This window comes from Apostichopus japonicus, chromosome 23, assembly GCF_037975245.1.
Source record: "Apostichopus japonicus isolate 1M-3 chromosome 23, ASM3797524v1, whole genome shotgun sequence".
Lineage (NCBI taxonomy): Eukaryota > Metazoa > Echinodermata > Holothuroidea > Aspidochirotida > Stichopodidae > Apostichopus > Apostichopus japonicus.
Genome location: NC_092583.1, coordinates 16,636,692 through 16,663,036, shown reverse-complemented (window position 1 = coordinate 16,663,036; position 26,345 = coordinate 16,636,692). Strand labels below are relative to the sequence as shown.

General features: G+C 35.8%; 1 protein-coding gene across 2 annotated transcripts in view; it reads right to left on the bottom strand.

Annotated features, from left to right (window-relative positions):
* Window positions 1-1,310: 1,310 nt before the first annotated feature.
* Window positions 1,311-26,345, bottom strand: part of LOC139964522 (myosin light chain kinase, smooth muscle-like) — a 45,865-nt gene continuing 20,830 nt past the window's right edge. The window contains exons 2-14 of one of the 2 annotated variants that reach the window (XM_071966142.1): window positions 25,929-26,220; window positions 25,349-25,402; window positions 17,847-18,007; window positions 14,243-14,551; window positions 12,860-12,883; window positions 10,225-10,309; window positions 9,213-9,312; window positions 8,171-8,274; window positions 7,236-7,377; window positions 6,819-7,012; window positions 6,015-6,167; window positions 5,018-5,135; window positions 1,311-4,139 (exon numbers count right to left, since the gene is read on the bottom strand). In XM_071966142.1, coding sequence (XP_071822243.1) covers window positions 4,086-4,139; window positions 5,018-5,135; window positions 6,015-6,167; window positions 6,819-7,012; window positions 7,236-7,377; window positions 8,171-8,274; window positions 9,213-9,312; window positions 10,225-10,309; window positions 12,860-12,883; window positions 14,243-14,551; window positions 17,847-17,991 — 1,428 coding nt within the window. In that variant the 5' untranslated portion in view covers window positions 17,992-18,007; window positions 25,349-25,402; window positions 25,929-26,220 and the 3' untranslated portion in view covers window positions 1,311-4,085. The remainder of the gene's footprint in view (window positions 4,140-5,017; window positions 5,136-6,014; window positions 6,168-6,818; window positions 7,013-7,235; window positions 7,378-8,170; window positions 8,275-9,212; window positions 9,313-10,224; window positions 10,310-12,859; window positions 12,884-14,242; window positions 14,552-17,846; window positions 18,008-25,348; window positions 25,403-25,928; window positions 26,221-26,345) is intronic. The other variant, XM_071966140.1, reaches the window with a different exon arrangement.

Sequence of the window (26,345 nt, the reverse complement as noted above, 5' to 3'; positions counted from 1 at the left end):
GTGCCGTGCATGTTCTTTTCTCAGACATTATAGAAAACCATGATAATGTTCCGCTTGCGACTGTATAAAATATATTATACATTTTTGTGTCTGTTCGAGAAATAAAAGCAGGCCAAAGTTTCTGGTTATGAGAAGGTATAGTTCCCAACATAACATCACATAAAGTGCAAACAGGAGTTAACGTCACGTAGCTAGGCTCTATTTAAGGTGACTTTTATTCAAAATATTAAGGTCATTAAAATTTAGATTTTTAAAATATATTTTTAGTCTTGTAGTTTTATATTTCGACAGGGTCTTTTTACTTGAGTGAATTTTCTTTAGGACCTTTTGTACAAAGTGAATGCTATAGTTATTATGTTTAAGAATCAGAACGGATTGACCTGTCTAACACAGTTGTCGGCATCAGAAATGACATCACAGACCACCCACTGTGTTGCATTTATATGCTTATCTGGCAAAGATATGTTACCTTCAGACAACCGTATCTACAGTAACACCTCCCCCTAACCCCCCCCCCCTCCATCGTCACTCAGGGAAAGAAGTTCAGTCGGTATACATCTTTCAATGGTTAAAGTTTATATGGAAGGTGATGATGGTGTGTGTGTGGAGGGGGAGGGAGGGGGGTGGGGAGGGATGCATCAGCTCTCACATTCTGAATTTGTTGCCTAATCTTACTATTTTGGCAGGATAAGTTTACTGTTGGAACCTCTCCCCCCCCCCCCCCGCCTCCAAAAAGAAAGCAACCACTTCTTATTTTCATGCTCCCACTTCCTCATATTGTCCACAAATGGTGTTAGATTGAAACTCTCAAGCTATGTAACATATATTTTATTATCAAATATCCTGCTGAATGAAAGTTTGGTCTACTATGGTCTACAACAAAAACAATATTTAGCGCTAATATTCTATATTACATGTCATCCATTTTTGTCCATTTTAAGTCAATTGTTTCTCGGGTTAAAACTTATTGGTTTCAATGTAAGCTTCAGACCTACTAACAAGTACCCAGAGAAGGGAGAGACATTGGGAGTCCCCTCCCTTGGAAATTCCTTAGATCCTTAAGCTTGCACTCCCCCCCCCCACCCCTCACAGAACATTATTGTATTGTATATACTAGTGATGTCAGATCCACCATGCTTGTGTAACATGTAGGTCAAATAAAAACCATCAATAGTGTGCTTTAGTTCTCATATTCCCCTAAACTGATTTTAATTTGCCAGACCTTCACTCCTTGTAAGATTTCTGTCACCAGACAAGAGAGAGAAAAAAAAAAAGAGAGAGAAGACAAGAAAGAAACTCACAAACAATCATTTCACAAATTCACAGATTTTAATATAACTGTTGTCTCTCTAAAAATCATTATAATTGTCATGACTTCACATCCCAAAGTTGGCTTTACATCTGTAATGAAACAAATGTATGTTTCAACCAATAGAATTATTTAAAACAGGTCCTACCAAGAAGTACTCCTTACACAGTTCAAATCTAATGCATTTAAAGCCAGAGGAATTAAAATGAACAGTCAACAAGGTTTGAAAACATTAGGGAACAAACACAAGAAGAGATTTATGTGTTTCTGTGGAACATAGCTGGGTGTAGTACAATTTACCTACAAAGCTTCTTTCAAAGTTTCCTTTTTTTGACTCAGTGCAATATAAAATTGACTTTGCTTGACAGTTGTGAAAACAATGTTACCTGTGTGCTGTTTTACTTGTATGCAACAATCTCCCAAATTTCCTTCAATGAAAGAAATATGAGGAAAGGAGAACAAGAAAAGGGGATAGAGAAAGACAAAATGAAAAACATTGAATTCAAACTCCCAGTTTTGTTAAATGAAAACAAATTTAAACTTGGATCTAAAACACTCACATATCCTTGTGATGAATATTCATTTTGTAAATCATTTTCGAGTTTTTGGTTTTCAAGATAATCCCTGTAAGTTCTTGTTTAATAACGAAATGGAAATGTTCTAATCACATTTCATAAATTAAACTGTATTTATTTTAGTTTTTATTTCTAAATCAACCTATCGATACTAAGACTTACAAAATAACCTTGAAATGTTAACAGTATATTAATCATCTCATTTTATTATATCTGTCACATCAAACAACAATGATACATGAGATATGAATATGTTACTCTATTATACTGTGTGTATGGATACTGCTCAATATTCACTCACCACTTTATACCCAACACTAAACTTACAAACAAATAGAGCATACTACACTAGTGTGTTCAAAAAAACTGTGCATCATCTCATGAATATGCATGAATATTTAAATGAATAACTTCAATAGCTGTGTTGACATGTGCAAAGGCACCACCCAATCAGATTGGAAAACTGTAACTTATTTCAATATTCATAGTTTGGACTACAAACTGACCTTGCCCTTGAATTATACTTTATTCAGACCAAAACAAAAGAAGACTTTTTCTATTTTTGAGTGATAAGCTCTGTACTCATTGTTTTGCAGGTTGAAATTCAAAGAAAAGGTGAAAGTTCAATCGGATTCCAAACCTAAGTGTAAGTTGGATGTCACGACAAAGGCTGCTGAAATATCCCGATCTACAGAAAGTTCCACAGCCCTACAGTAGTGAATGCAAACTTGGATGGATAATTGTTAGTGAACCTATCATGAATGTTATAAATTTGACATGCCCGATGATTTGTTTTGGTGGTTTATCGATAATTCACTCATGGCCTTAGTGCAATTAGAGATGAATGCATAGGGGGTCCACATACAATGAAATCTCTCACACATTACAAGCCACACAGAGACTAAGTTACTTCAAATTGCCTTTCTAACGAAATAAAGGTAAGTAGCTCTTTCTCTAAGAAACCCACATCAACAATTTCTAGATTATTATTATTATTATAATTATTATTCTTATTTTTGGTTACACCCAGTGCAAACTCACTCGATTCTGGATATAGGTAACACCAAATGTAACTGGAAAGGTTTCAAACAACTACAAAAAAAAAGATATTGGAAAGAAGTTTGTGGTTTTGATTTATATAAACGAGTGAATTTCTGCCTTCACGTTATAAAAGAAAAAAACAACAGAAATATTATGCTTCACTTTAACCATTTATCTGACATATTATTAGCGAGAAGTTGCTCTTCTGTTTCAAGATTAATTTCTATCGATTCTTCTTCCTTTTCATTTTGTGCTAAAATGACCAAAATTGATTAATTTTTATCATCTTACTGGTATTTTTTTATTCTTCTTCTGATTTGTGATCCATAAAGCTTCAATACCTTGCATATTTGAGTAAAAAACTATTAATTGCAAAGAAAAACAAACTTCTTCTTTGACATGAGAAACAATCTCATTTTCAATGTCTCAATTCTTTCCTTCTTGATATTGTTTCCCACAGAATTAGATTCTTTGGTCTTGTGGTCTTTCATCAAGCTATGTAATAAACTAAACTGCAACTTCCCACTAATAGTCAAGCTACTAGGTATAGCTAACATGACACCATCCTTTAGCTTTCACTGGTAACAGTGCTTGTATACAAAGTAGAAGAAATATCCTTATTTTCAAAAAAAGAAATTAATATCCGGGCAAATTTTACAAGGATAAATGGAGCATTGAGAGTTGAAAACTCTGTTTTGAAGATGCAACCAATATTTTGTGACAATTTTCAGTGAAATCAAAGTATTAAAGAAACACAATTGGAACATCTTCATTTTCTCCATTGTTTGAAAATCGCTATTGCCCCCCCCCAATCCCAACTACATCCCCTCTCACCTTACCCCTCCCACCCTTGCCCTCCCTGTTTGATACATCATATCTCTACAACATAACCTACATCAATACCTTGGTAGATGAAAGAATAAGAAAGAGAGAGACAGACAGAAAACACAACTGTGCTCCCTTTTTCCAAGAGCACAAGAGACCGTCCATCAGAGCTGACCACTCGAAGCTTGTTGAGACGAGTTCGTTTTAGTCCAATAGTCTGGACAGGACAACGAGTGACTACCACTAATGACCTTACAATGGATTATTTCACCACGCAAGGTTAAAACCAAATCCAAGCCCTTCTCATTATCCAGGGCAAGTAGCGACCTGTCCTGTTACATGGCCAACATTTTTACCCTCACGGCAGCCCTTACAGCATTGATGGCTTTCTATTGAGGATTAGAAAGAGAAACAAAGAATGCAAACATTTGATTGTTACCTCATAGTACGGAGGGAGTAACTAACAATTATAATTACCTATCACTCCTAAGATGGGTTTCTCAATGTTCCACCACAAGGTATGAAATGAGTTATATTGACCATAAGATCATGAAGCAAATACTAATCCTAATAAATTAACTGAATTCATGTGTGGGTGAGCAGATGGGGAGGGGGAGGGGACAGGCAGCAGGGAGAGGTTAGGAAGTCACATATTTCCCATCTCATTTCTTCTCTTCCTATTCAGTTACCGAGCCAGAGAGGGGAACCCTCCCCTTCTGAAATATTGTTGGCACTAAGGATAAACGAATTCACATGTAAAATAAAGGATCCAGTGATAGCTATTTCTCTAACATTTTCAGTATCATAGTTTTGACCAGGCTCCCACTTCCAAGAAACCCTGGATCCACCAGTGCTGCTATTACTGTATAGCCTAAAACTGTGACATGAATCTGCCAGGGTTGGGTCTGATGCATAGGCGTAGGAGCCTAATTTTTATATGGGGGTGCTGTAACGACTTGCCCGAAAAATATAACCAAAATTTTTTGCACGCAACATGTTAATGTGCATATCATATAGGCATTCATCGGTTATTACATCGCATGCCAACAACAAGCAATCATTTTCCGTTTTATAACCCTTCCATATTGGTTATGATGATTGGGGAAGTCATTACAATAATAATGATCATATAAGTTTAAATATTGAAAAACACATTCAATATTTTCAGCATATTGCCTGAATTTTCAAAACAAATTTTGGTTGGGGGGAGCTGCAGCCCCCCCCCAGCCCCCCGCCTCCTACGCCTATGGTATGAGGGGGTACGTACCTGCCACCTTCTCTTGATGACGTATTTCCTCAGGTTTCCCTTCTTCAAAGCTATGGAGGTCTTCAGTTCCTTCTTCAACCAGTCATGTTCAAGACAGTCATCGGCAGTCATTCTATCCCTGAAAAGACAAAAATAAAACATTCAAATTATTTTTTAATGATATCAATAAATAATGACTTTATAAGATGACATGAACTGTAGCAAACAATTAAATAACTATAATATTAAAATGGGAAAAACTTTCTAGCAATTTTGTGCACCCTAAATTAATTAATTAATAATTTAATTTACACTCATCTATGTTATGATGAGCAGTTGTTCCTCTATTAAACATTGTAATTGTCTAATTAAAATCTCTGTTTGGGTCTAATTTGGAGATCCAGAACCTCCAGGAAGGTAGATTAGTTAAATTAAAACTTTTAATATTAATAATTATTAAATAATTTATAATTTAATTTACACTCATATATGTTATGATGAGCACTTCTTCCTCCATTAAACATTGTAATTGTCTAATTAAAATGTCTGTCTGGGACTAATTTGGAGATCTAGAACCTCCAGGAAAGTAGATTAGTTAAATTAAAAACTTTTTAAAATTAATAATAAATAATTTAATTCACACTCATCTATGTTATGATGAGCACTTCTTCCTCTACTAAACATTGTAATTGTCTAATTAAAATCTCTGTCTGGGACTAATTTGGAGATCCAGAACCTCCAGGAAAGTAGATTATTAAAATTAAAAACTTTTTAAAATTAATAATAATTAATAATTTACACTCATGTATGCTATGATGGGCTCTATATTCTTTGACAGTCTGCTTGCATTATTTTCCTTCAAATACCTTTTACTTATTTGAAAATTAATTGGAAGAGAAACTTGAAGAGGATGGAGGAAAGACCGGGGTGAGGGGGGGGGGATAGTAGGGAGGAAGATACTACTTCAAATTTAAAAAAAAACAAGAAAACAATAAATTGAATGAAATTTGCAACTTACTCCTGATCCTCCTGTAGAAGTTTTTCGATGAAATCTTTGGCCAAGTCTGAGATTTCGTCAAAGCATTCATCGTCAAAATCGTACTCCACCTTGAGAATGTTGGTCATAGTCTCGCCATCATGGTCACCCATGAATGGTGACAGACCACTAAGTCTAAAGACAAACATAAAGACTATGTAAAGATAAAACACACAATAGGAGCAACAATCATATCCAGCAAGATTAGCTTGTATTAAATGATTTTTATTGAAAACCAACAGCACAGGCAAGTGGATACAGGTGGTGATATTAGAAGCAAGAAACCCAGTAACTGTGAGAGCATGGGTTAAAGCCTTGAACAGCTTAAGGAAAGGAGGGGGTGCGACCCAGGAGAAATCCAAAGTTTTCCGATATCAGAAATGGTCTTCCAGAAGTAAAAAAATAAATTAGGCTTTCCACACTTGTATCTGCTTAGCAACGTAAAATAAAAACTGCTATCTAGACTGAATTGTTTGACTAGCTGCCATATTAAATGCAGCTGTAAGCCACACTTAATGCCACCAGAAAGATGAAGAATGAGAAATATTTCCTCAAATATCCTTTATATATTCTCCAGAAGTAGTGTTTACGTTGAAAGAGTTATCACAAGGACATAAGTTTTTTGTGTTTGCAGGAATGAGTGTGGGCATTGTGTAAAGAGAAAAGGGTGAGCAAGGTGGTATAATTTCATATGATAAAGGGAAGGAAAACAATCACCTTCACACCCCCACACCCAACCACCCAGCCACCTTTCCCCTACAAAATAGTATTAGAAACATTACTTACAAGACATAACAAATAACACCAACGCTCCACATGTCTGTTGTTTTGGACACTTCATCGTAGGAAACCACTTCTGGAGCCAAGAATTCTGGGGTCCCGCACGAGACCTGAAGACCGGGGGTCATCTTCTGAGCCAGACCAAAATCAATGATTTTGATCTTGTTACTGTTCTTTCTAATACACAAAATATTCTCAGGCTGAAAGAAAATAACAGCAAGAATAAATATTTGACTCAAAGTAATTTGCTCAATTGAAAGCATCTATTAAAAACGAAAATAATAATATTAAGGAACAAAATATAACTGCAAAATAAAATACAACTTCTGATGAATTGATTGAAAATTTTACTCTCTTTGCCCATTTCTTTAAGTCAATTTTTTACTGGATAAAATGCTTGGAAGTTTCAAAAGCTGGTCATACCTTCATGTCAAGATGGAGGATTGCCTTTGAATGCATAAATCTGACTCCGTCACATATCTGTCTTAAGAAAAAGGTACATTCTTTCTCTGTCAAGTCAAATTCTTCATCAATTACACGTTCAAACAATTCTCCTCCAGACACACTGTCACGAAAAACAAAGAAAAGAAACATCAATTAGTAAATATCAGTAAAAAATTCATTTCAGTTCAAAAAGGAGAAAATATTCTAGAGATCAAATAAACAGAGCCACCTAGAGGAAATTGCCATACCGCCAGTTTTACTTTGTCATTATTCCACCCAACCTTCCTTCTCCACCCACCCACCTTCCTTCTCATCTTAAAACTTTTCTGAAGGGCAACAAATCTTTTCCAGAAGTATTTGTGCATAACGATGAAACCACATTAAACATTCGAGGGAGAGTTCTTGGTCAGCTCATTGGTATTGTCCGACAATGAAAACACTGAAATAGTTACAGAGAGTTGGTCAAACACCTAATACACCATGTCCCCCTCCCATTATCACTCCCTCTCTATCTATCAATATAGACCTACTCAATATTCCAACTTTTTCGAAACTATCCAAGTATCCAACCATCATATTGGTAGAAAACAAACACTACTTTATTTGAAGTCTTGTTTTCAATCTCTGAGACGGTTGCATGTCTCATAATTGTTGTCTGTTAATGTATATATGTTTTTTTTTCTGTCTGTTTATGTCAGTTTATGTATATATGTATTTTTCTTTCTTTATTGGGAGTCCTTTACCTTGTTAAGCCTGTATTGGCTTTTTAGAGGACTTCCCTCCACATGTATATATTTATTATCTGTGGAAAATCAAATAAATTAAATCAAATAAAATCAAATAAATCCTGCCATAAACATCATACAATATGGAAGGTAAACAAGAACTCAAGTGGTTTGTTGTGGTATACTTACTATTCTAAGATCATGACCATGTTTTTACCATTATCAAAGGCATCATATAACTGCAGCAGTCTGGGATGTTGTAGAACTTTCATAATTTCAATTTCGTGTTCTACCTGTTGGCCACACAAAACAAAATATATTTATTTATTTATAACAACCAAAGAAAAAAGTATGGCAAGGAGTAATAATTTTTGACGAGGCTTCCCAGAAACAAGCAAACACATCAACATTGGGTTTTGCCTCCCTCTGCCAAACACAAAGGTAAAATATTATAGTTTAATACTCTTTATATGAATTATAAGCAAGGATCTGCAAAATATCGGGTGTGACTGAAAAGTGGGTTGGGAAAAGTTCTTAGTGATTCACTAATTTTTACAAATTTATTAATTGCACAGATCAATTAAGTTACTTTGTTTATCATCAAGTCCATAGAGTAATTAGCTAGAATACATGCATTCTGAACATCAATAACGAGGGCTAGAAATCTGGTCTGTCATAGCGTGGTCTTCAGGAAAGATCCTGGCTCCTGGACCAAATATTTGTAGGTCACTGATTTCAAGCATACAACTTTAAATCAGCCTCCATAATTTGTTGTGATAATTTTGCCAAATATTCATTTAGTCTTATTTTATTCTTTTTCAATAAACTTTGTTTTAAATTATCAGCAGCCTAGGAATTTCTAACTAAAACTATGACTTCTTTGTTAACTTCTTTTTCTCAGACTTGTGACTATTCAATTCCATTTTAATATCAAGCTGAGCCTTTATAAGACTCCCTCCCCCACACCTCCCCCACACCTCCCCCACACCTCCCCCAAATACACTTATAACTGAAGAAAGAATAAAAACTATTTTCAAAGATATTTGCTTCTTTTCAGTTTTCAAAATGATGTGACTACTGTCACAGTCATTGAGTATCACTACTGTCACAATGACGTTTGGTAATACAACTTTATAAATTAGGCATATTAGTCAATGTCTAAATTAACAGGAAACAGAGAGAATGAATAACCCAGAAAAATGCCAGAAGCTGAAATGAAACTGAATCATACCTCTTGTCTATCACGATCGTTATTTGCCGTAATGTGTTTAGCCGCTAGAACCTTCTTTGAGCTTTTTTCTACACATTTATTAACAGTGCCAAATCGGCCCCTGGCAAAATCAAAAGAAAGACAGAAAAGCGTCACGTAAAAGACAACAAAAAGAGGAATTCGGTTCATATGTTTACATCTGTATTGTGCAGATAACATGGTTATGATTACTTATTTCCACCTCACGTTACTGAAAATATACAAACTTCCTAGCAGATCCAAACTTTTTAATCTCGTAAACGAGCAATAAATAATATTTTCCTTTATTAAATATCATCACATATATTTATAGTTGACAAAGGCATTGCATAAGAAGAGCCGTTTTAGGATGTGGCATGATGGTAGAGATGCTATGAATAAAGTTTTCCCTCTCTCAGAACTCTCAATACTTCACATGTTTAATCTATTGAAATAGCTGCAACCTAGACCAATCTAGCAACTAAATGCAACACACTGCTTTGAATCTGTAAAACAGAGTAGCTCATGATTAATAATGACTCATTACTGTAAAACTCACACTGCAAAAAACAAATTTACACAAAACATAATAGATTGTAATATGAAACAAAGAAATGAATCTTTCTGAATTAGGCAAAAACAGAAACAAGGTAACAATCCAACACATATATATCTCTGACACATCCAATGATACACCCACAACACCCCCTAACCCCACCCCCACCCCCCCTCCCACACACCACAACCTTTTTGACATTGTCTGGTGCTAATAAGTAGCTTTTTGTATGAATCAGAGAATAATTATGTGTCCATATTTCGTGTAGCAATTCAGAGGTTTATGAATTTTGGTTTTCATGAGACACTGAAAATACCTCGGTTCTGTGTGTGCAAACCTACTATACATATTTGCATTTTTTACAAATCACCCATTTTGCACCAAATTTTACTATGTGATACTAGGTACAATATTCAATGGACTTGTAGAGTAAATGTCAGAAAAAAAATTCGTACTTACTTTCCTAATTCTTCCTTTATGTCATAAAGAGTTTTAGGATCTTTCTTCTGGACAACAATATTTCTGGGTTCAAAAGCAGCTTCATCTGTAGAAGATAGGAATATTAAATAAAGAATATTTTAATCTTAAATAGAGAACATTAAATGATCATGCTGTTGAGATATGACAATAATATGATGCATACATGCTAGCTAAAATTAAAGAATCAAATATAATGGTAGAATTTTTCAAGTAGTATTGAGTAATCAATCCAGACATAAGAGTGTTTTCTATGAAACAAAAGAGAAAAAAGGAAAGTTTGCAGTCTTACATAAACGTTGTAAATTCAATTGTGGTTACTAAAGGGTTTAGCTCAGTTTTAAGTGTGCAATATTTTATGTTTATATAATGTTATGCAAACATGAGGATGACAAATTTTGATAAATGTAACCGATTTGGAAAATCTTCTCTAGAATACAGCGTCCCAGTGGTAGTTTACTGTGCTCAATAAACATCATAAAATTATAAACAAAATCCTTGGGGTTTTTTATAGATAAAATTTAGGCTATGACTTTGTTCTTACCAATTTCTCATCTTTCAAATATGAAAAAGTGATTTACATTTCTGTTTCAGCAATATCCAGAAGGTTAGAATCAATGGCTAATGAGTGGGTTTGCTTACTCAACTTTTAAAATTAGTTATGCAATTTGTGGGGGAAAATTCTTATAGAAATCTCACTTGTGACAAATGATGAATCTTTTTTAATATATTTTTAAAATTTCATTTAACTTTATCTTTTTCTACAAGACTTCAATAAGGTTCATCTAAAGAAGATAACACACAAAAAAAACACGAAAATGTTTTGTTTCTGTTGACAAATGAATTTAATTTGTGTTAGATCTGTTTTGTTCAAATGATATCATATGATATATTATACATCATATGATATCATATGATATATTATACATCATATCTTTTTCCTTATATATCTTCTCTATATTATATATAACTAATCGTAGTAAAACCTTTCTAGAATCTTTCATTTCCATTATTTTTCTTTGTGTCTATTAAAAAAAAATCCTTCTTAGAAAAAAAAAGGGTTAAGCTATAACTTTAAAGGTCTTCATTTAACTTCACAGCTGCTACAGCTTAACATTGACATCTGCTATACCACTGCTTAATACGCTTTGGAAGAACCTTTCGGACGACGGTATGCATGGAATGCCAACTAATCACACCAAGGAATGCGCCCCAGGGAAGCTGTGCGTCATTACACCTGCTTGTTTCATGCATTACATAGTAACGGCAAGAGCACTAAACATTGCTGCATTGAAAACCCATCATTGCACAAACTTGGGCAAAGTTTTTATGGTGATTGTTGTCATGACTGGTAACATATGGCAGAACTTTACACGGCCGTCTGGAACATGTAACTCAATTGATTCATTTAGTCTGCTTTTGATTCACAGGAACAAAGCACTGTACGGTAAAAGATGAATCTGCTGGTATAAAGCAGAGCTTTGACTTGTTAAACTTGTTGGTGTTTGACCTACATTGAAACCGAATGTATGTAGATTACAATGCTTGTAGACGGCACCACAAAATGATTGGATTATTCAAAAATTTTGACATTTTATATTTAATATCCAAATGACATGTGCAAAGTATTGCATCTTTGTATTGAAGTCGTCATAAACAATATAATACGTTTTGTTTTCAAATGGGTGTGGAAATTGACAGATTTAAATGTCAATCATATTTTTTTGAGTCCCTGTCTCACATGAAAATAGAATAGTGGAGACCTATAAATGACTATTAAGTTTGAACTAAGCCATCTGACATCCATTGATCTTCCATATAGCTAAAATTTCCATACAAGATGTTTGATGAAGTACCAGCAAGCTAGACCCCAATTCAGTGTCCCTGACACTGGGGCTGGGAAAAGCCTTGGCCCTCAATAATATTCTCAGCAATGATTTTTACATGTGCATGGTGTTGCCATTGATAGCAATTTAACAACCAATGAATACTGGTAACACTCCTGCCTTCCACCCCCCCCCCCCCAATCTAAACTGTGTGTGAGATACCTACAGCTGACAGTATATGAGTTGTCTTTTAATGATGTTGTCAATGACATTTTCACAAGTGTAATATTTTATCTATGTCTTGCTTAATTTTTACGTTTCTTTTATGAAATCAGTAGTACTGAAAAATACGTTTCATGTTTGTGTGGTCGTCAGTGAGTTGTACACATAAGTGTTATCTCAATTCATGATGGAAGGGATGATTGAGAAATATTTTGCTTCGCAAAAATTTGTCAGCCAATAGTTTTAACGGGTTACAGCTGTTGTGCAGCCATATTGTATGGACCGCTATGATTAAATTTACTTTCCCAAACAGATGGAAATAGCTTGTAGAAAGCCTTATAAGTGAAAGAGAAAAATAATAATAACTGTCCCAATTCTTGTATGTAAATTAATCAAGGTAAGCCTATGTGCTCCTTTTGGTTTTGAAAGACTGACAGACTTTCTGAGGTATGGAATCGATAAACATCTCTTGTATGTTCTTGTGAACCTGTGAACACGGTTGAAGAGAGGATTGATGAGGGCGGCAAACACAGCCAGCGATTATTAAAATAATATTAAAAGTGACTTACCAGGCGCATCTTCTTCATCTTCTCCTATTTATGAAAAGAGAAAAAACCAAAAAGAAAACCATTGTAAATATTTAGTAATGATGAAAAGCAGAACTGTAATTCTGAGGATAAATATTAGGAATTTATAAGTAGGAAACCTACTAGCCATCTGCCCTAAAAAATAAGTAGCAACCAATATTATGTTCTTTCATCATCTTAAAAGAGGCTTTTTGAGTTTGGCAATTTTACCAAAACATCTGAGCATTACTTAAAGTAAGACCACAAAGTAAGACCACAACTGGAGGCTTTGAAATTCAGGCTGCTTACTGGCTAATTGCCAGTGAATTTTGCCATTTGTCAGTAGAAATTAAAAAGGCACATGTATTTTTGCTGCTAGTAGATATTAAGAATGTAAACATGAAAATCAACACAGCAAACTGTTTGGTCAAAGTGAGAACTTGTTTTTTAATGCAAGCAGATTTTTTAAGCTCTTGCAAATTTTTTGTAAGTGGGTAAAAATTGTGCAATTCTAGACCTGAACTGATACACGAGAGGCACACTTCTTGTTTTATCCCACAAAGTGAATGTTAATGATTCAGAAGAAAGGAAATTTAGTTGGATTTTCAACATTTTCATATCAGTATAAATCAATGGCAGAGCTAGGGGTATTGGTCAGAGGGGGCGAGAATGGTCTGTAGGGGCGCTTTTGACACTATCCAAGCAGAGCGCCACCACGGGTTGGCACGGAGAGTACAGAAATGTTTTGAGTTAAGATACTCCCTAGATCGCTGGAAATTACCCTTTCCGGGCCTTGCTAATTTGCAGATAATGTGACTAATGTCATTGAGGTAGATGAGAGTACAATATAAAAGGCCATAATCGCGAATAAGTAAAAAGTGGAAAAAGCTGAAAAGGGCGCCAGCAGTCCATTTGAGTCTGTCAGGGGGGGCATCCGCCCCCCCCTGACTGTATGTACGCTCTGCCACTGGTATAAATAACAGACAAAGAGCAAAATTGGAAAGTTCAAAATTTTCATAATTTAAACTTCATTATTTTAAACAAAACTAGACAAGTAAAGCTAATTACTTCACTATTATGGGATTTTAATACCAAATAGAGGTAACTCAAAAACGTTGCATTCAATATTTTGATGCAATTTTCAAACACTGTTTGCAGGGGGAGGAGAGTGTAGAACTCAGAAAGAAGGCAAACAAACAGAATAAGATGATATGAACAGGAGAAGGGGCCATGATGAAAACCCCTCTGCTGAGAAAAACTGGACAAAAGCTAGCAACAGTTCAACTGGGCGCCGATTGGTATAGTAGAGTGGGTGGGGGGCGAGGGGAGGGGGAGGGGGAGGAGGAAGGTCGATAATGTGCTGACCAATACCATCATGTTCATTACCTTCGCCTGCATGTTCTTTTGGTGAAATGAAGTCTGATTCTGCGCTGGGTTTGCTAGTCCCGACCTCATTTATACAGCTGACACGAAACTTGTATTTGCCATCGTTCTTGAGACCCTTTACGTCGTAGCCGGTACTGAAGACATTTTTCGTGAGTACCTTCCATTTCTTTGTACTGTCGTCATACATCTCAACCAGGTAGCCTGTGACGATGCAGCCACCATCGTATGTGGTACCTGGCCAGACTATCTTCAGAATTTCATCAGAACACTTTGCGACAAATGGCTTGGCAGCTGGTGGATCAGGAGCCTCTGAATTTGATAAGAAAAAGGAGACATTTTAAGAGGCAGAAAGCTTAAAAAGCCTCTGATTATGACATTCAATGAAATGAACTAGTAATGATTACAAGATAGTTTCAGCATAGGCGTAGGAGCCTGATTTGATTTGGCTGCGCTGTAACGACTTGCCCGAAAAATATAACCAAAATTTTTCGCGCGCTATGCACGCGTTCAACTTCTTAATGTGCTATCATATAGCCGTTCATCGGTTATTACATCATATGCCGATAACCGATGAACGCATATATGACATGCACAATAAGATGTTAAACGCGCGCGGAACGCGGAAAAAATTTTGGTTGTAATTTCCCTGTTATTACCATTCCATATTGGTTATAACTATTGGGGAAGTCGTTACAATAATAACAATAATAATAATTTCAGTTTAACCATTGAAAAACACATTTGCAAATTATTATTCTTTTCGTAGGTGCCCGAAAAATTCTCAGCATATTGCCCGAATTTTCAACCCCCCAAAAAAATTGGAAAACACATTGCAAGTTATTCATCTTTCAGTAGGTGCCCGAAAAATTCCCAGCATATTGCCCAAATTTTCACCCCCCCCCCCCAAAAAAATTGAAAAACACATTGCAAGTTATTCATCTTTCAGTAGGTGCCCGAAAAATTTTCAGCATATTGCCCGAATTTTCATCCCCCCCCCAAAAAAAATTAAAAACACATTGCAAATTATTCTTCTTTCAGTTGGTGCCCGAAAAATTCTCAGCATATTGCCCGAGTTTTCACCCCCCCAAAAAAAAATTAAAAACACATTGCAAATTATTCTTCTTTCAGTAGGTGCCCGAAAAATTCTCAGCATATTGCCCGAATTTTCACCCCCCCAAAAAATTGAAAAACACATTGCAAACTTTTCTTCTTTCAGTAGGTGCCCGAAAAATTCTCAGCATATTGCCCAAATTTTCACCAAAAGTTTTGTTTGGGGGGCTGCGGCCCCCCAGCCCCCCCCCGCCTCCTACGCCTATGAGTTTCAGGGAAATACTCAGCCAATATGCAATGGGAGCAGTGGCAGAGCTAGGGGTATTGGTCAAGGGGGCGAGAATGGTCTGTAGGGGCGCTTTCAACACTATCTAAGCGGAGCGCCACCACGGGTTGGCTCGGAGCATACAGAAATTTTTTGAGTAAAGATACTCCCTATAGATCGCCGGAAATGACCCTTTTAAAATTGCTAATTTGCAGATAAACAAAGAATAAATAGGTGTCATCGCCATTTTGTCAGAAAATTACACTAACAAAATGTGACAAATGTCAATAGGTATTTGAGAGCGCAATAAAAAATTCAATAATCGCGAATAAGTAAAAAGTGGTAAAAAGTGGGCGCCAGCAGTCCATTTGAGTCTGTCACGAGGGGCATCTGCCCCCCCTGACTGTATGGATGCCCCGCCACTGAATGGGGGAGGGGGTGGGTGGGGGAGGCAGAGGGTGGGGAAGGGGGAAGGTTGATTGATTTCTATCTTCAATTTCACAGAGAGCTGAAATGAGTGGGAGGAAGTAGGAAAGTGGTTTAATTTTGAATAAGGATTTCTTCTCACTCCTGCTGGGTAAGTCACAAACTAAGACACAATTTCATATAGGCAGCACAGCTCCAGGAAGGCCCAACCATGAGGCAGGATAAAGGAGCTAGAAGGGGGGGGGGGTGACAGTCTAAACAATTGGAGAGAGGTGGATGAGCAATGTTGGGAGAGATTAAGGGGTGCAGTTGGGGCAGAAAGTACTGTGCTTTTAGAAAGAAAATAGTGGATATGTATCACTATAAAAGTAAAAAATAAAAAGCAGCCACCGTATTAAAGTCAACCCAGGACCACCCTTTCACTCCCACCAAGGACCACATCTTCACTTTCAACCCCGGGAACACCCCTTCACTCCCATCCAGGACCATTCCTTCACTCCTATCCAGGACCACTCCTTCACTCCCATCCAGGACCACTCCTTCACTCCCACCCAGGACAACACCTTCACCTTCCACCCAGGATAACCTCTTCAACTCCCACCCAGGACAATCCTTTCACATCGATAGCCCTCACTCAGGACAACCCCTTCCCCTCCCACCCATGACAACCCCTTTCCTTTGAAACCTCAAAACTTACCCCATCCCCTTCTCCCTTTTCAGCCTCATACAAAATTTTTAAAGTATTTATTAGGCACAATTTTTTTTTTTTTTGGGGGGGGGGGAAGACCTATAATTTATGGTCTAAATATGCCTCAGAATGCACCATTTGTTGTCAAAACTTTTCTTTATTTATGTAGGAGGATACCTCTAAACCCTCTCCTTTAGAATATTCTGGGTCTCCCTGAAAGGATTACGCTTTGTTTTGCAGCAGAATTCTCCAGGAATCATCCACGAAGTGTCTTGTTTTATAAGTTTGGAAACCATGTCCAACTAATGAGGAAAAGCTGGTTAATATATTCCATGATACATCATATGTTACCCAATGTGATACAAAATATACACCAATTCACAGTCCCCATTCACATTTACTCATTAAATGTTTAAGATGAAGCATCAAAGATGAGTGTAATCAACAGCTGTTTTTTAATGTTCCTCTTGTTTGTAGATAGCGTTTCGAGAGCAGAACATGAACGTTGTAATCACATGACCGTGTTACTGTGATAAACAGGTTTATTAAATAAAAAATTAATTTTATTTATAACTATTGACTTTAGAATCCATCCCAACTTTAACACTGCTCTCACAACTAATGGGGGTTATTCCAAATGTAGTATACCTGATTAGTGTAATGAGATGAGAATGATAGTTTAATTAATTAAGCTTGTATTTAATTAATTATGCTTGTTTTTAAGTAATTATGGTCATCTAGAGAATAACTGCTTCCCTGTTTGTTGCAATAAATCTTGTATTTCAGAGTTAAAACTTGTTATGCTAATGAGGTTCTCACCAGATCAAGATATAAGATAGTCCTAGCTAAATAACAAGGTACTAAAACTGATAAAAAAAATTTGCAAAATTTCACCTGACAAATATTTACCAGAAAAGTTAACTCAGGAATGATGTATGATCATTCATTATTGTGACACCTTTAGTCTTGTTTTAGACCTTTTCACCTCCATATCCTTCAGATATGAGGGTCACCAAGCACAGCACCCACCCCCTCCCCTCCCCTTCCCCCTGCCATAGTTTCGAAATGTACCAGGTCACAATGCACCATACACTGTACTGCTCTGAAAGAAATTCCAGTCAGCATGCATATCATTCATATTTATTTTTTAACATATATAGAGCAAAATAAAGTACCTTTTTTTGGACCTGCACTTTTCTTAGGTTCTGGTTTGTTGTTTTTGGTAGCGGGTGGGGCGGGGGTCTTTGCGGGGGTGGTAGTCTTGCCAGTGCTCCTGCCAGTGCTCTTCAGCTGTGAACTCCAGGGTGGAGGAGGAGGCATGGCTACTGTTGTTAAACTGCAAAAGAAAAAAAAAGGACAAAATTTTTAACATAACAATATTTCAACCCAAACTTGATGATCCTTTGAAGAAAATAAAATGATTTTAAGACAAATTGCTTAATTTTCTGACAAAAGCTTAAAGAATCATTATATTGTTTGTTTTGTGTTTACGATTGTTTTACACAAATCAATGACATTTTTTGAGAAAGGACTCAATCATTGTATTAAACAAATCTGCTCTTATTCAGATAAACAATAGACCTAATATACAAGTGATTCTGAATAGGCAGCTTGCAGGCCAAATCCTACATGCCAACCAAATCTTTCAATCCATCCTACATAAAAATTATTAGCCGACAATCTTTGACTAAATGGGTATCCAGAACCTCAAAGGCCTTAGGTTTGAGGAGCTTAATGGCGTTACCTTCACATTACTTAACCTATATTTTTCTTGCATATTGCTCCTATCAATGTTTCTCTTTAATATATCCTTCCTCTAACCCCTCCCCCCCCCTCACTTTCTTCATTCTCAAGCCCAAAAGGGGACTCTATTTAATTTTAAAGTCACTCTGCAATGGTATCTTTGAGGTGACAAGGACTATAGTAATTTATAATTGATGAGAGATGCTTGTCTTGCTCTGTTACCCTTTTGCAGTTTAACCAACTACCCCCCCTCCCCACCCATACCTCCCATCATACCTCTCTTCTCTTTATCAAATCAGATCTCAATCAACTTTAAAGACGTACCAGACATATAGCTATAAATTATAAAAGAGCGTTTATACTATTATTCTACCTAGCTGTCAGATAATTTATGTGGTTCTTTGCCATTTGAAAGTGGATTCCAAAATTGTTGTGATTCCATTCATAAAGATTAATAACAAAACTATTTCCAAGATGGTTTATTAAGTGCTAAGGATAAATGTTTATTGGTATATCACTTGAGAATTCCAGTGACCAGTGTAAAGAGTGAAGTGTGAAATGACATGTATATCCACTCATTATGGGAGTAATAAAGAGCTAAGCTTGGAGAATTGGAACCTGCATACACATATCTCAATTCTGTTGAGGAGTTCATGCATCCAAAGGTTACATATAGGGGATGGGAGAGGTGGAAATGCATAAAGCTAGCATAAAGAAAATATTTGTGTTATCAATTTAGAATTCCTAAGTGAGTAGTTTAACTACAGAGGCGTGTTATAAATAACACATATGACAGGTAGGGAGGGAGAAAGAGATGTAAGAGCCCTGCAGTGATTATGCAGTTCATTGGAACTTACATGCATGACAGGTAGGGAGGGGGAAAATACATGTAAGAGCCCTGCAGTGATTATGTGATTCATTGGAAGTTCAATAATACTATGACATTTTCAGGGGGGGGGGGGGGGGGAATAGAGTAAGAGCCCTGCAGTGATTATGTAGTTCAATGGAATAAGTTCAATCACTTGCATGACAGGTAGGGAGGGGGAAAATAGATGTAAGAGCCCTGCAGTGGAATTCAAGACTTTTATGACATTACATCAAATGATACGTTTACAATGTAGTACAAGTTGTGTTGAATGGTGTTGAATGTCAGTCAATGGTACCCTTTTTTTTTTTAGATAGTAAAAGAACATCTTTTGGTGGAGTTACTAGAATTAATCAAGCAATGGATTAACAATAACAATTAAATCAGTCCATACTGACGTGTTGATGTCATCAACAATTAATTCCAGAGATTTAGCATATTTTAACGGTGAATATCTTGAAAACCAAAATAGCTATAAAAACATTATTAGCACTCAAAATTTTCCCTTTTTTGGGGGCTAATATCCAAAAAAGTTATAAAAGAAAAAAATGAATCAAAAAATATATAAAGACTAAGATTCTACCAAAATTCATCGTTTAAAGATTTGGAACTGTAAATTTCAACACAAAATGAGCCACTTTACTGGGTAGCTTCCATCCTATAATATGGCATGATATACATAATGCAGTTCACACCCATGCATAGATGATCAGCAGATCCCTGCACCAACCAGCTATGAGCATCCCTTGATGGATCTAGGAAACTAACGAGCACAGTAAAACCCTGAAGTCTTCACCTTCGATGAAACAATATTCAAAGACTACATTCCTACCTTGTATTTATCCAAACCAAATTTAGCACATGTTGTTTGTTGTGTATAAGCCATGTTTAACTGTTGCTGTGAGTTCCTATTAATATTCCAGGGGTTTACATTCTTTACCCTAATTGTGAAGGGTAGTATTTCAACGGCCTGGAATGTCGTCAGAGTCATGTTAACATTGACATTGTATGTTCAGAAGGTTATATATAGAGGGCCAAATATAATGTATTCATGTTCACAGATGTGGCCGCAAAACTTCATTAGTAACTACTGGAGGCTATATCTAGCAACCTTATATGATAAGCACTAAATAAATCTCTCTCAAAAAGCAAAAGAAATGCACACCCAAATAAGGCAAAGCATAAAACTGTTTTCTAAAGGAAAGAAATAATATATATATATATGAGTCCCAAGAAACGATGAAACTGGTGGTGAAGTGGAAGTTTTCTGGTGTATCAATCTTTAATTATTTATATATATGTGTATATAAATAAATATATATATACATTCATATATAAATCATAATATGTGCTGAAACTTTTAATGTATTATAATGTACTTTAAAATCATACACAATCAAATTACAGCTCGTCAGAACAGAGATATCCTGTTGTAGAGTATACTGATGCTCCATATACAATGAGTACCATCATACTGTTACCTTCTCTCTAAAAACCTGTACAAATTACATCTCACCAGCACAAAGAAATGTTTGGGTATACTGTTCTATATAACAAATACCTACGCATACTCTATGATTCTTCTTATTCTTTAGATATAAAATACAGAATATGCTCCTTTATGAATGCCAAAGACAGACATTTAAAGACAGATGATGACTTCATGATAGAAGAGATTTCTGTGGGTTGTCTAGAAAAATTATTGTCGCTGGACAATTGAAAAGGTTTGTATGGCTAGAATGAAAAAGTGAACAAACTTTCCAGCTGTTACATGGAATCTACCATCTATAAATCATCTCTCATCAATAAAAATAACTATAAAACTTCGTAATTCAAGCCACAAATTTGACTGCATGCATGCTTACTGCATCTATACTAGACTATTGAATCTTATTGATAGTAGTAACTACACCTGTGAGTACCTCATTTAATGTAGGGTGTGAGAAGTCAGTTACTTATTTGTTTTATTTTCACTCATTATGTATACATTACAAAGTTTCCCATGGTACTGACATGACATAATGTGTGTACTTTTGTCTTACTAATGATATTGTAATGACTAATTAATTCTCTCCTTTAATTACACAATGTAATTTGGCATGGATCAGTGACTGATCACATGCCTTGATCCTATCGCTAAGGTTACCTCTGCCTAGTTGTCTTTTATCACTTTAAGTACAGATGCCTGCCATTAAAAGTCCATCCCTGGAAGTAACCGCTGTTCTCAGCTTTTATCTGTCCTCATGGCACTGTTTGGTTGTCATCTTGTTACAAGGGTACTAATAAAACCCAATTAGAATTTTAATTGGTTCATCAAGGGATGTAAACAAAGAAAATGGCATTCACTGAACTCTGCTTGAAAGTCAAATGGTGAGAACGAATGATTGTTCACTGACCAAGAAAGTATAGTTCATTGTATATAGTTTAATGGGCAAGAAACACAAAAATTATGCATTTATCATTCATTTTGTAGTGTTGTTTTCTAGCTACTGTAAATATGCTATTGAAGCACTGAGGTAGCTCAATAGCTGGAAGAACAACAAATAGTCAGAGATACTTAATGTGTTGCTCAATGCTTAAAAAAAAATTGTATGGTTTTCAGATTTGTTCTCAGAAAAACCATTATCCCCTCCCCCCACTTTTTCTTATTGTTATCCTGCTAATAAGGATAAGGGGTTCATCATTTATGCAGCTACATTGTCGCAACTCCACCCTCGCATAAATTATTTTTAATGGGTTGGCTGAATTATGAACACAGAATGTACCACATTATACTCCCCAATCCAAGTAGTGGTTACATTCCAATGCCCTCCACCCTCATTACCCCCACCCCTTCCTCACCCAATGATTCTAAATGCCAGCTGGCTCCCTGAATCATAAAATGCAACCAATAAATATTTCAAAATATTTCTGAACTTTAAAAGTTACAAGGTATAAAGCATAACGGCCAAGCAAATTCTTAATTATGGACTAATATAAGGTAAAGGCCAAAAGTGAGTTGAACCCAGCTATTACTGATATAAGGTATAGGCTAAAAGTGAGTTGAACCCTAACTGGACTGCAGGGTAAATTAATAACCAGATGAAACAGGAATGGTGATTACAATTCTCCTTACACATCATTACATATTAAGTGGGCCAATTACATTCTCTCAAAAATCAAAAGGATAAAAGATTCTCGATCAACGCCACGAACGACTGCAACCTTACATTAAACCGGTGATGTAATTTAATTTATTGTCTCAATCAAAAGTACAGGCAGTTGCTCTGATTACAATTTTAAGGTCACCAATTACTAATTTGAAAAGAGATGGATGGGCAGCTTGTGGGGACAGAGGGGGTATAAATTACACTCCATTTAATGCGATCCACATGAACTAAGTTCAAGTAGAGTCAATGTGTTCCAGTAATTCTATTTTCTTTTATCCTAGAAGCTTGAGTTTGCATATGCATAGATCTGTGGATGATACCTAGGGTTAATAATCAGGCTATGTACAAGAGACCAGTTCTCTCCTCCCCTCCACTTATTTAAAATCATCATCTTTAATATATTTATATTTTTTTTTACTGTTTTATAATGCTACAATTTGTGGGGTCTGGCATTATTGTCTTATATGCTGGGGTGGAAATGTAGTTAATTCGGAAAGAGATCGTATCGATGGAATTAGAAAGAAAGCGGAAGAGGTGATCGGTACTTCCCAGCCTACGGTAGACGAAGTTTATCAATGCTTACTCCAGAGTAAACTTGACACTGTGTGGGGGGACAGTGCCCACCCACTCCATGACCATCTCCATGACAGTTGCATGAGTCGGGGCAGTGGGAGACTGAGACTCCCATGTTTGAAAACCAACAGACACCGCAATTCATTCATCCCATGTGCAATTCAACTTTTCAACAGCAATCTTCAACGTTAATTTCTTACCCCTCTTACCATATTATCTGTACAGTCATATTTTTTTTCTATCATTTGAGAATTTTTATAGTACGTGCGAGTACACGAATTTCCATATTGGATCAATGAAGTTTTACTTACTTACTTATATTCTTCCTAATAACTCCCGATATGGTTGTTTGACAGTAATTAGTTAGCCAGACTTTAACCGACAGTTGCAAATGTTTGTTGCAACTTCTGCTTGGGTTTTTGGAATAAAAGGGATACAAATTAGGTTGATCCAAGGAGGGATCTAAAGGTATTTCTGATTCTACCAAAAATGTTTACTTTTAAAACAGCTTTCACATAAGGTTTCCAGATCTACCATGTATCATTTAAATATATGCAAATGATCCTGGCAAGAAGCTCCCAGATCAAAGCAAAACAAAGAACCCAGGATTGTTTCAATAATTAAGGTGAATTGTGACAATTTCATGTAAAAATAAATTAATTTGATTTCATATCCTCATGTTTATCGCCCAGACAACTTGCCATATTTATTATTAATCACACAGGTCAAATGGCAAACTGACAATGTCAATTTTTTATTATTATTTTTTTAATTAATATTATTAGATCAAACTTTGAAATCAAACTTGACTAGCCAGACTGATAACCTACATTTATAATGTCGTTTTACTACAGAATATAATAAAATCAATTAAACAAATTTATCAAACTCAAATCAAAATGCTGTTATTAACTAACAATTTTGATTTCCATTTTATATCTCACTATAATTATAACAATTACACTTCAAATGCAACAGAAGAATTAATCAAATAAAATTGTGAAAGTGTTCTAGACCTCATAGGGATAGAATAGGAATTGCCCTGTCCTGCCCTGCCCCCTACCCCCTCCCCTCCTCCTCCCCTAGAAAAATAAAGCAATGAAGGAAGCAAAACTGTACACTATATTATACACACTTTTAAGGTGAATTCAAAATAGGTGAGTCCAGAAGTCAATTAAACAGCCTGAAAACAAAATTGGTATTACCCAAGTGAAACTGAATCATAAATGAAGGAAAACTTGATCTAGACAAAATCTGAAGACGAGCAAAACAAAAACAAACAAACAAACAAACAGCCATAATAATCTTGATCAGTTTTTCTTATGAAAATCCAGTGAGTAAAGACAAAAGGATATGAAATATTCAAACAAAGAGACACAGCAACATAGGCATAGTACCAATAGATGTGATGGTATAAATATTACTAGAAACTCACAAATGATAAAATTCCAAACATAAGAAAACAAATGACTTTTAATGTCAAACACTAAAAGATATCTGTGTGGTTGGTGTCTGATGTTAGACTGTATCATGTAATGGGCATAGTTCATTTAACTTTTTACCTGGTAAATAGGAGCCTCACTGGTGGTGACCTTTGACATTTCAAAGGCTACTATTAATTATCAGAAATGGGTCCCCTCAACAAAACTACCCTCAGTTAATGAGATGGTAGATCCGATTGCTAAATGTCAAAACAGTGATCATCAAAATGAAATAAAGTAGTTCCCCTGTAAAGGTTCTCAAACACAAAAGTATGGTTGCTATGCTCATATTAGCATGTATGTTCTTGATTTTATAACAAAGAGCAACATTTCTGGCAATTTGACAAGAGAGATTTTTATCACTGCAAAATATCTTACAATCTTTAGGTTACTCTTTGTCAGTGTTCTTTGTCAATTTACTTGTACTTTATGTATCCAGTTTCTTATAAAGGAGCTATAAAAAGCTCATGCCTTTTTCAGCTAAGATGGAAACACAGTTCTAGTGCAACACATATAGTACGGATATATCTCATAATATTAAGACTTCAAAGAGAAAACGAAATGGCTTGTCCTTCAATCACTTTGTATGTGTTACATTCTTTCTATTATCCTATGAAACTGACAAAGGAAACTGGTATAGTTACCATATAATTTTGAATCTTCTTACATGAGAGACAAGGAAGTTTAATGAATGGTTTAAATATGTCTAATATAGCATTATTTGTATAGCCTACTTACACTACACACACAATAAAGGTAGAGACATTATTGACATAGATACCAAAAGTAAGTTTGGCCTTGGCCTAACATTACACACATTATATTATAATCAAAATAATAAATACTGCACAAATTGCAAGGTTTACCTTGTACAAATGGATGAGTCAAAATTTAGCTAAAAACGACCAGTATGTGTTCCCCTTTAAAGATGAATGAAAAGTGAAAAGTGATGCATTGAGTGCTATATGTCACATTATCAATGCTGGACAGGGATGGAAGTGATAAGGGGTTTAGGATAAGAGGGTTTACCTTTTAAGAGCACTAGGTATCTTGGGAGACAAAATATCAGGTCAATCAAGTGGTAATAGCCGTTTTGAGGTCTTAAAAAATAGGATGAAGAACAACTAGAATCATTGACCATCTTCCACAACTAGTTAAGGAATTCTTAGCATTCCAGAGTCGCACACTGCGATGATAATTTCTCAGGTACAGCCTGCCACATGCTCCTATATGCCTAAAGTCACTATATCGCTAAAATCACAGATTTAATGTCACATAGACACGTTTAGGCTTAACTTTTCAAAACCTTTCTAATTCATCCTAACTTGGGAGTTAAACTTCTGACAGAATAACTGCTTAAAGATAAAGCTAATGAAAAGTAAATGATATATAGAATTATGTCTAAAATATATCTTTTGGCCAAAAAATATGGTATAGAAAACTCACATTTATCAGACTTTCCTCAGAGGTTGCAGGAGAAACAGAAAGAGAGAGGACTGGTGTTGCCTTGCTCCACAGCTGTTGCGAAGAGGAGATGTTGTTCCTTCAACGTAGTTGGAATGTCAGGAATTTGGACGCTTTCTTAGGGAGCTCTAATCATGTGTATGAGGATAGCTTGAGAGTAAGCAGAGAGCTAGCTTTCAGATCCACGTCGACGACGATGACGAAGGAAGATGAACTAGCAGAGAGTCAGATGGCTCCGCCTCCTCCTATTGGTGTTGACTTAGTCTCTGGGAACCTAGGGGGAAGCCCAAATGCATGGTTCATGGTTTTTATATCATTTTCAAAATGAAGGATGGTCAAAGGTCAATGAAGGGTATTTACAAAGACAAATACATATATATATATATATATATATATATA